This window comes from Cetorhinus maximus, chromosome 32 (genome assembly GCF_964194155.1).
Source record: "Cetorhinus maximus chromosome 32, sCetMax3.hap1.1, whole genome shotgun sequence".
Classification (NCBI taxonomy): domain Eukaryota; kingdom Metazoa; phylum Chordata; class Chondrichthyes; order Lamniformes; family Cetorhinidae; genus Cetorhinus; species Cetorhinus maximus.
Window position 1 is genome coordinate 11,098,835 of NC_135910.1, and position 11,392 is coordinate 11,110,226.

Consider the following 11,392-nt stretch of genomic DNA (forward strand, 5'->3'; position numbering starts at 1 on the left):
GGGCTACAGCTACTGACCGTGCTCTCTGTTTCACTGTGATAAAGTTTCTTGAAGTGCTGATACGCACTATTGTACTGTTCTGCCAGATTGCTGTCATCCACCTGTAACTCACAGGCGTCCCCCTCACTTACTTGCGAGCGTGCCCTCCAAACTTTGCGGATGATATTTAACCATGTGGTGCATCACCACCTGTCCCAAACCTGTCCACATCCAGCATCCCAACACATGCTCCCGCAGTCATCCTAAATCAGAAATTCGGGATTTTGCCTGGCTCAGAATTACCGGGTCCTGCGGACCGATCCAACTCAGTCAATACATTTGCACATTGATAAATGAGGGGAGATCTTTGATCTGAAATTTGTGATTAAATAAATTGGACTGGGAATTGGGGAGAGGCTAGGCAGCTGAGTGCCTCTGGGTCCAGTGCCTTCTGTATGTGGACAATTTACCCCTTGTCCTCGCTTGTAAGCATTTCGGTCAGAGACCCCAACCTCGCCACCACCGCCCCATAACGACAGGTTCTTCAAACCCCACACCCATGAGAGCAATGCGAGACATTAGAATGAACACCCCAAGGGGATCTTCACATTTGCATTCGCAGAGCGAGCATGGGTGGTAACGACCCAGGGAGCACAATAAAAGGGGCTGAGCCACAGACCAGGTACACACACCGATCTCCCCAAGCAAGTGAGAAGTCATGGAGCATCTGAAATTCATCGCTGTCCTCCTCGGGCTCGGAGGTAAGTGATCGGCTGGAGAGCTGAGGGATGTGCTGAAGGGTGTAAGGAGAGCAAAGGGAGGCAACATTTAGAACCGTGCATCATTCGGAACAAATAAGTTATCAATGACAAGGTAACAGGAAATGTGACTACCTGCCCTGGGAGTGTTTGATGGGGACAGTGTAGAGGGAGCTTTACTCTGTATCTAACCTCGTGCTGTACCTGTCCTGGGAGTGTTTGATGGGGACAGTGTAGAGGGAGCTTTACTCTGTATCTAACCCCGTGCTGTACCTGCCCTGGGAGTGTTTGATGGGGACAGTGTAGAGGGAGCTTTACTCTGTATCTAACCCCGTGCTGTACCTGTCCTGGGAGTGTTTGATGGGGACAGTGTAGAGGGAGCTTTACTCTGTATCTAACCCCGTGCTGTACCTGTCCTGGGAGTGTTTGATGGGGACAGTGTAGAGGGAGCTTTGCCCCGTGTTGTGCCCTCCATGGGCATGTTTAATATGATGGATGAATGTGAACATGAGACTGCTTATAATCCACACTTCACTTGATGTGTCTGTCAGGCTTGGTGATAGACGAGGCAGTGAATATATTCAATAACCACAAGGATGCTTTAATCCATTCTTCCAAAGGGGAGAGTCTGGGACGGGGTCAGTTGGTGATCAGGGAAATAAGTGTGGTAATGTTTCAGGACTGAAGCTGTGATCAGTGCTGGACTATCCCTCTAAACCTTCTACCTGGGTCCACCCTTTACCCATTTCATTCACACCCAATTTACACAGTTCATTTTGTCACCTCAGTCCCAATGGTCATTATTGTCAAAGGACGAAGCAGTTTTTCTGGTCAGGTGACCAAAATCCAATTGGAATTTCAGGAGAGACTTCTTTACCTGGTGAGCGCTGAGATTGTGAAACTCGCTACCACAGGGAATGGTTGATGTGAATATGACTGATGAATTCAAAGGGGAAGCGAGGCAAGTACATGAGGGGAAAAAGGAGTGGAAAGCTATGCTGATAGGGTTAGATGAAGAGGGATGGGAGGAAGCTGGTGGGGAACAGGCACATAGCCATGGAATCGAGGATCGATTTGATAGAGGTGTTCCAAATCACGAGGGGGGGCGCGGGACAGTGTAGATAGGGAGAAAAAAACAAAAAACTACTGCGGATGCTGGAAATCCAAAGCAAAAACAGAATTACCTGGAAAAACTCAGCAGGTCTGGCAGGATCGGCGGAGAAGAAAAGAGTCGACGTTTCGGGTCCACATGACCCTTCAACAGAACTGAAGTATAGTTAGGAGAGGGGTGAAATATAAGCTGGTTTAAGGTGGGGGGCAAGGGGGGGAGAGAAGTTGAGGGTGGGGTGGTTGTAGTGACAAGCAAGCAGTGATAGGATTATCTGCTCCTATCACTGCTTGCTTGTCCCTACAACCACCCCACCCTCAACTTCTCCCCCCCCCACCAGCCCCCCACCTTAAACCAGCTTATATTTCACCCCTCTCCTAACTATACTTCAGTTCTGTTGAAGGGTCGTGTGGACCCGAAACGTCGACTCTTTTCTTCTCCGCCGATGCTGCCAGACCTGCTGAGTTTTTCCAGGTAATTCTGTTTTTGTTTTAGATAGGGAGAAACTGTTCCTGCTCGTAAAGGATTGAGGACGAGAGGGCACAGATTTAAAGTGATTTGCAAAAGAAGCAAATGTGACGTGAAAAAAACCAAAAGGTTCAGGCAGCGAGTGTGTTTCGAGTCTGGAAAGCGCTTCCTGGAAGTGCGGTGGAGGCAGGTTCGATCGAGGCGTTCCAGAGGGCATAGGGTGATTATTTCAATTGAAAGAAACGTGCAGGGTTACGGGGAAAAGGGAGGTGTCAGCTGTGGCTCAGTTCATAGCACCCTCGCCTTTGAATCAGAGGGTTGTGGGTTCATGTCCCACTCCCGGAAAACCAAGAACTGTGATTGTACTCGAAAGAGTTACAATCTGTGACTGTTGATAACTCAAAAGAGTTAACTTTTGAGGTGTCAGCTGTGGCTCAGTTCATAGCGCCCTCGCCTTTGAGTCAGAAGGTTGTGGGTTCATGTCCCACGCCCGGAAAAAAAAAAGTCAAGAACTGTGAATGTACTCGAAAGAGTTACGGGGAAAAGGCTGGAGAGTGGCACTGAGTCACAATGCTCGTTCGGAGATGGGCCGAATGGCCTCCTTCTGCACCGTGTCAACCATTTCTGTGGCTGTGAATCTTTGGGCTGAGTGGCCCATTTCAGAGATGCAATTTCTGCTGGTGTTGGTGAACATTCTTTGTCGGGTTGTCCTGCTTTGTAATCCGCGCGTTGTTAAATTGCTCACTCCGATTCAGGGGTTTCATGATCCAATGTTTTTTTTTTAAAATTGTTGTCTCCTCGTAGCAATGTTGAACCCTGCACAGGGCGCCGCCACTCAGGCAAGAGGCCTACTCCAGTTCGCAGCAGTTGTTCAGTGTGCCAATCCAAGCTTCCAAAATTTGGCCTATCTGGACTATGGCTGTTTCTGTGGCTTTGGCAGCAACGGCAATCAGCCAGTTGACCGACTTGACAGGTAAGATGAGACAAAGCTTGTATAAAAGGGCACATGCTTCCCCTATATAGTCCCTTTCATTACCTCCTGGTGTACAAAAAGTGCTTTATACAGCCCCGATCAGCTCATTTTGAAGTGTGATCACTGTGGTAAGGCAGAAGCCCATCCATACACAGCAAGATCCCACACTCGCAGTGAGATAATGGCCAGGTTGACCTGTTTTGGCGACATGGGTTGAGGGATAAATATTGCTTTGTGCTGCTCATCGCTGATCTCCAGCTCAGGGCTAGAAGCCATGTCTCTCACGGTTCGAGGATCCCGACAATCTCTCACCTGCCGTTTAACCCATTAAGACTCCATTGAAAACTGATGGATACCACGGACGACAGGGGTGGGGGGTGTGGGGTGGGGACCAGACCATCCCAAGTTTTGCTGGGGACACTCCCGGTTTTTCCACTAAACCTCCCAGTGTCCCAAAAAGCTCTCTCCAGGTTGGTCAAATGTCCGGCTTTTCAGCTCTAGAGTTAACGTTTCGAGTCAGTTTGACCCTTTGCCCTTTCAGAGCTAAAGAGAAGTAGAAATGTGACAAAATTTATACTGTTTGGTGGTGCAGGTGAAGCTGGATAGAAGGTGAGCGATAGGTGGGGGCTAAGGACAGATTGACAAAGATGTCATGGACAAAAAGACAAAGGGAGTGTTAATGATAGTGGTAAGGGCTAAAGAAGGTGCTGATGATAGTGGCATAAAGGTAAGAGAGCAGAATGTGTTAAGAGCAGATCAAGGGTCAGCACTTAAATAAAAACAAAAAAAACTACTGCGGATGCTGGAAATCCAAAACAAAAACAAGAATTACCTGGAAAAACTCAGCAGGTCTGGACAAGACCTTCATGAAGACCTTCATGACCTGGACAAGGTCTTCATGAAGGTCTGGACCTGCTGAGTTTTTCCAGGTAATTCTGTTTTTGTTAAGGGTCAGCACTTCTCGTGCTGCACTGCACCCAACCAGAATGCCACCCACTTACCCACTGTTCCGCGGCTACGCGTGAATGCGCCCCAGGAGGTGCAGAGAGAGAGAAATCTCTCTCCTCGACATCAAAGCTTTTCGCTGCCTTTGATTGGGCCAATTGGGGCCACTGAAAGGCGAACCAACCAGAGTGGCTCAGACGCAGTGGCCAATCAGGAATTCCATGGAGGTGGCCAACAGGTGATGCACTGATTTTATAGGGGAGGCATTGGAGGTAATTTAGAATTACTGGGGGTAATTTATAGGAGGCCATGGGGGTGATTTATAGGAGGTTACCGGGGGGGGTCATTTTACCCTCATGACAGCACCCTCGCCTTTGAATCAGAAGGTTGTGGGTTCATGTCCCACTCCCGGAAACCAAGAACTGTGAATGTACTCGAAAGAGTTACAATCTGTGACTATTGATAACTCGAAAGAGTTACCCTCATGACCACCTGGGAGCTGGGAGACCATCAGCCTCAGGGTGTGACAACAGAAGATTGACGGTGGTGTTGGCCAATCACAAGCCGCACTGGTCAGACTCCGCCCATTAGTAAACCACAAATCAGCACTGAGGAAGGTGACAGGCAAAGTGCAGCTGAGCCATGGCACAATCAACCAAACTTCTCATTGACAGATCTTGTGCTCTCCTGCTTACAGCACTGGGTGCAAACAAATCTCCCACACTTGAGGTATGTTTGCTATTTTAAAATCCAGCTTTTAGCTACAAAACATCTGCTGTTAGAACCCAGTGTGCAAATGAAAATAAACGAGGCTTTTCCATGGATACTGGTCTTAATCCATTGCGCCCTGCACAGCGCAGTTAGAGCTGAACCTGGTTGGGATCTTGTGAGAAATGATGTCTTGCTTCAGTTTTTTTTTAAAAGAAAGGTGAGGCAGAAATGTCATTGTCCCAGATCTTCCAAATTCCGGATCCCCATATCCCGGGGGTACTCCAGAAGATGCACTGGGGGAATCCCTCGGAATTCCCAAAAGAAGGACTCCGCGGGAGTTGCCCACGAAATTTCAACTTCTGACGGGCAATGACCCCGCACCTGGAACCCTCAAAACTGAGTTAGAGTTGGAGACTTTGGGTGGTTCTGACTTATTTAGCAGGTTGGTTACCCAGGGGAAGTTGGAAGGATTAAAACCAGTTCCAGCTCCGTGTAACTCTAATACTGGTAATCCCCGACTCGCCGCTGGAACCCCCTCGACTACATACCTTTCCACCCACAATACTCTCCAAATACACCCCCTGCTCTGGACTACCCCACAACTACTCCCCCACCCCATGAGTATCCTCCTGACTCCCCCACTAACCCCCTCTCACCCGACTACACTCTGAACCTCCCACTGCCCCCCGCCCCAGACTACTCCCCCACCCACTCCAACTATCCCCTCAGCCCCCTGACTATCTGGCTCACCGTCGACTACCCTCACTACACCCTGACTACCACCCCACCCCCCCGACTTCCCCCAACACCCCGAACATCCTGCCCCTTGAATGTGCACCCGACCCGCCTACCCTCCTGACCTCCCAACTACTCCCCACCTGATTAACCCCCCCACCGAACACCTTGCCTTTCCCCCACACCTTTACTAGCATCCCCTGCCGACCACCCGATTACCCCCCACCGACATCCTGAATCCACCCTACACCTTCCCTCCTGACCCACCCTACCCCGCACGCACTTGTCTTATCTCTGTAGCTACTCAAAGTGGCTTTTATGACATTTCACTTTACCGGTGTACAGCAGCTAGTGTTCCAGCTCCAACAAGAGAGAATCTAACAATCGCCACTTGATATTCAATGGCATTACCATCACTGAATCCCCCACTATCAACATCCTGGGCGTTACCATTGACCAGAACCTGAGATGAACTAGCCTGATAAACACTTTAGGTACAAGAGCAGGCCAGAGTCTAAGAATCCTGCAGTGAGTAACTCACCTCCTGATTCCCCAAAGCCTGTCCACCATCTACAAGGCACAAGTCAGGGGTGTGATGGAATACTCCCCACTTGTCTGGATGAGCGCAGCTCCCACAACACTCGAGAAACTCAACACCATCCAGGACAAAGCGGCCCCGCTTGATTGGCACCTCATCCACAAACATTCACTCCCTTCACCACTGATGCACAGTGGTAGCAGTGTGTACCATCTACAAGATGCACTGCAGCAACTCACCAAGGCTCCTTCAGCAGCACCTTCCAAAACCATGACTACTACCATCTAGAAGGACAAGGGCAGCAGACACATGGGAACACCACCACCTGGAAGTTCCCCTCTAAGTCACTCACCATCCTGACTTGGAAATATATCGGCCGTTCCTTCACTGTCGCTGGGTCAAAATCCTGTCCCTCCCTAACAGCGCTGTGGGTGTACCTACACCACATGGGCTGCAGCGGTTCAAGAAGGCAGCTCACCACCACCTTCTCAAGGGCAATTAGGGATGGGTAATAAATGCTGGCCCAGCCTGCGACGCCCACATCCCATGAAGAAATAAAAAAAGTTTAAAAAGTTAAACGGGGCTATGGCTTAGCTCCCCCACTATGAGGTACCGACTCCAATAGCAGGTACGGTCCACATTTCCCCAGGAGCCTGGTTCAAAAGTGCAGGTGAGGAATGTTGAGCTCCTGTGCAAGGTAAGTAAACAGGAGTCGAGCGGCAATCCGATGATCTGTGAGTACCATTCCTCAGAAAATTCGGTCCATTGAAATTAAAGGCTGTTGATCACAACTGTTGTCTTTGATAATTGCAGGGGGGGCTTTATAGGGTTGCCAACTCTGGCTGGACATATTCCAGGAGATGTCATCACATGACCTCCCATCTTCAACTGCCCCTCCCACCCCTCCCCCACCCCCACCCCCCACCCCCGACACTTGCCATTGATCAGTCGACCTGAGCATCATCTCACAGCTCCGCCTTCCCAAGGATTTTCAGAGGTGTCAGCTGTGGCTCAGTTCATAGCACCCTCGCCTTTGAATCAGAGGGTTGTGGGTTCATGTCCCACTCCCGGTAAACCAAGAACTGTGATTGTACTCGAAAGAGTTGCAATCTGTGACTGTTGGTAACTCGAAAGAGTTTCCCAAGGATTTTCAACATGTCCGGGCTTCGGCTTTTGAAAATCCGGTCACCCCCCCCAGTGACTGAGTGACCCCAACGTAACTGGGCGTCTGCTGTTACTTGGAAGTTCAGGTAACCCCACCCCCCCCACACTATCAAAATACAAAAGGAGAAAGCTAAAATAGTCATTCCGCATTGTACTGTAAGTGGAAAACACCAAAAACTTCAGGCTTGTTTATTGTAGACAGGGTTTATTGTTTGCCCTGGGCAGGGTGTCATATTCTTTCAGAAAACATTGGTTTAATGATAGATACACATATTCCTGGAGTGTTCATGATATTACCTCCCACCCCCAAACATCTTGCCTCCATGCTGCCACTGGTTGGCTAACATGTCCCACCCTCCAGCTGTGTCATCTTTCCATGAGAATTGGAAAGTGAATAGACACTTTATCATCTGACTGGACGCCCACCACAACCTTATCTCCAATGAACAACTCCACTGAAATAAAAAAAAATCAAGCGAAGCAATGGCTTTATTCCCCCCCCCCCCGCCCACCTCAAGTTACTTGAAATGAGTTGCCTGAGGATTAATCTTTCATCCCTGGAGACTCCAGGGCAATTCTTCAGAGTTGGCAACCCTATCTGAGGCTAGGCTGGAATCATTAAGTCCTTGGCTGAGTTTCAGTCCCTTCAGAAAAATTTACATCTGAAGTAATATCTCCTGCTTGTCAACCCTCTCAGATGCTGCCAAGTGCATGATAACTGTTATGGTCGAGCTGATAGAATGGGATGCAACTCTTACTTCGCATTTTACAGAGTAATTTGCAGAAATTGGAACCCCTCATGCTGTAAGTAAATCACCAAAACAAACCTATTTTGACCTGAGGAAGTTCCGCTGACCCTTTGTCCTCTCCCTTCCCTTAACAGATCAACACCAGCAATGTACAACAACAGGTTACATTTATGTAAAAACAAAAAGCTACTGCGGATGCTGGAAATCCAAAACAAAAACAGAATTACCTGGAAAAACTCAGCAGGTCTGGCAGCATCGGCGGAGAAGAAATCGGTGGAGAAGGAATCTCTGCCGAAGTTCTGCCGAAGGGTCGTGAGGACTCGAAACGTCAACTGATTTCTTCTCCACCGATGCTGCCAGACCTGCTGAGTTTTTCCAGGTAATTCTGTTTTTGTTTTGGGTTACATTTATGTGGTGCCTCTGGAGTAACGAAGTTAACATCCACAGTTGCTTCAGATGACCAAAAGCGTGGCCAAAGAGGTTTTAACGAATGCCTCAAAAAGATAGATGGAGGGAATTCCAGAGCTCGGGGCCCGGACAACATGACGTTAAAAATTGGGGATGCACAAGAAGCCAAAATTAGAGGAGCATAGAGATCTGGACTTGCTGTGGGGCTGGGGAAGATTGCAAAGATAGGGAGGGAACGAGGCCATAGAGGGATTGGAAACAAGGTTGAGAATTTAAAAATCAATAATTTGCTATAAATTCACTACAGCTCCTTATTTAAGCTAGTGCCCTAGTTTAGAGAGAAAAAAAAGCTCATGAACCAATCACCTACTTGCTTACTTAACCTAACGACTATTTCTGGATTTCAACTCTCATGTCTCACTGTGTCCCACCTACTCTTTCAGACCACTATTGTCCTGTAAAGGACTAGTGCTTCCATCGCTGCACCAAATTCCCTCATTCATCGTATTTCCGAGTTCTGTACTCTTGTCAAGTCTGTGCTCTGTTCAACAGACTTTCATGCTCTGTGCATTAGCAAAAACCTCCATTATTTATACCATCTGAAGAGCTGAGTTAGGCCATGATAACTAAGGATCCAGTTCTAACTAGCCACTGGTTGTGCACTAGCTTGTTTACCACTGGCTAAGACTGAAGGAAACTGCGAGTTAATATTAACGTTGATTGCTAAGTGCAACACTTGTCAAGATTTCAAAAACCCATCAAACACCTGGAATTCCAGTCCTGCGCCAAATTCTGGTGTTAAGCACCAGACCTGTCCTCTGGGACAGGTCAGTGGGTATCGGCCCCATCCAGTCCATTCAAACCACACGTCCCCAGATTCAAGGAGGGGAACATTCATTGGTGACAGCCAAGGTTTAAGTTGGTGTGCTACTTCTCACTGTGGTGGAGGTGTCAGCTGTGGCTCAGTTCATAGCACCCTCGCCTTTGAATCAGAGGGTTGTGGGTTCATGTCCCTACTCCCGGAAACCAAGAACTGTGATTGTACTCGAAAGAGTTGCAATCTGTGACTGTTGATAACTCGAAAGAGTTTCTCACTGTGGTGAGAACTCTGATTGGTTCATTTCCCCCATGCTTGAGGGATAACTGTAGAAATCACCATGCTAGGGAACCCACCCCCCCCAACACATTATAGGCATGCACCCCACCCCAGAGGCTTGACCACATGAGGGAATCGCACAATATTAGGGAACTCCTGGCAACATGAAGGACAGAATACACAACAGGAGATTGGGGACCACCCCTTCCCCACCCACACTGGAATGCTTCTCACTGCCTTAGGCCCGCCAAAGTATTAGATTAAAAATGAATGAACTTTGGGCGTGCCTCTGGCACACAGCACGAGGGACATTTTCCGACGCGAGGGACCCCCATCATATATTAAGAAAGTCCAACAACGTGATTCGGGCCCCCTTCTGAATCGCCCACAACACGAAGGGGCTCGCAATAATAAAGGTTCTTGCAACATTGTGGATTCTCACACCTTTTAGCACACCACCCACCCCCATCCTATCCCATCCCATCCCCTCCCACCCAACCCCATCATTATTGTGTACTTTAATGGAGTTGCTATGTAAACATTACAGTGCGTATATTATTATACTGTGTTTATTTATTTGCTCTCTCCTCTTTAGCAATCAGATCGTTTGGACAGAGTTCATGTGGTCTAAAGGTATGCCGATGTGACGTTAAAGCTGCCCGGTGCTTCAAAAAATATCGCAACCGATTCAACCCTAAATTTGTGAATTATAACCAATCTCGGTGTTTTCGCAAGTTACAATGAAGCGGCAGGGATGTGTCTCTCCAATAGAATATCCCGGGTGTGATTGATGGGATTCCTCTTGCAAGACCTCGACTGATTTTCCACTCGCTCACTTTTCTGTCTCTCCTTGCTAAGTTATGTTTGCTGTTTTGCCTTTAATTCATTTAAAATGTACCTTGCAGTTCTGGTGAAATAAACGACACTGATCGAAGCATGCAATTCTGGGAGTTGCGAGTGTTTGTTGATGACCACTACAGAAATCGGCCTCGATCCTGGTTGTCGGGGCACCTGGGTGGTGGTGTTTGGGGGGGTGGGTGGGTGGGGGGGGGGAGGTAGATGAAGAATTATAGCAGGTACAGACACTTCGGTTACGTGCAGAGAAACAAAACAGAATGGGCAAAGGTAGGAGAATGAGGGGCAAAGTGGGTCATCATCACTGAAATCATCATAAACAGAGGGGGTGCAAAATACCCAGTCAAGGCTTGTCATTTGGATTTGTACATTCCCACGTCATAGAGTCATAGCACACATGGCATTCAGCACACAAAAAGGCCTTTCGGCCCATCATGTCCGTGCCAGCCATCAAGCCCCTATCTACTCCAACCCCATTTTCCAGCACTTGGCCCCTAGCTCTGTAGGCAATGACGTTTCAATTGCTCATCTAAATACTTCTTAAATGTTGTGAGAGTTCCTTCCTCTACCACCCCCTCAGATTTCAGATTCCAACAACGCTCTGGGTGAAAAGATTTTTCCTCAAATCCCCTCCAAACCTCCTGCCCCTTATCTTAAATCTATGCCCCCGCCTTGGTTATTGACACCTCCGCTAAGGGGAAAAGTTTCTTCCTATCCAGCCCTATCCATGCCCCTCATAATTTTGTACACCTCTATCAGGTCCCCTCTCAGCCTTCTCTGCTCTAAGGAAAACAACCCCAGCCCAATCCAGTCTCCCTTCAATGGGTTGAAACGCTCCAGCCCAGGCAACATCCTGGTGAATCTCCTCTGCACCCTCTCCAGTCACATCATTGACACTTTCGATT

General features: G+C 48.4%; 1 protein-coding gene across 1 annotated transcript; it reads left to right on the forward strand.

The window, feature by feature from the left end:
- The first annotated feature begins 614 nt into the window (after window positions 1-614).
- Window positions 615-10,545, forward strand: LOC144671343 (basic phospholipase A2 4-like). Its single transcript, XM_078533181.1, has 4 exons — window positions 615-740; window positions 3,118-3,286; window positions 8,077-8,183; window positions 10,228-10,545. The coding sequence occupies exons 1-4, from the start codon at window positions 698-700 to the stop codon at window positions 10,374-10,376; spliced, it is 468 nt and encodes a 155-aa protein (XP_078389307.1). The 5' UTR covers window positions 615-697; the 3' UTR covers window positions 10,377-10,545.
- Window positions 10,546-11,392: the final 847 nt, after the last annotated feature.

Coding starts and splice junctions, on each gene's coding strand:
- LOC144671343 (XM_078533181.1), top strand. CDS start 698: ATGGAGCATCTGAAATTCATCGCTGTCCTCCTCGGGCTCGGAG. Junction 3,287..8,076: donor CCAGTTGACCGACTTGACAG/GTAAGATGAGAC, acceptor CAACCCTCTCAG/ATGCTGCCAAGTGCATGATA. Junction 8,184..10,227: donor AAATTGGAACCCCTCATGCT/GTAAGTAAATCA, acceptor TCTCCTCTTTAG/CAATCAGATCGTTTGGACAG.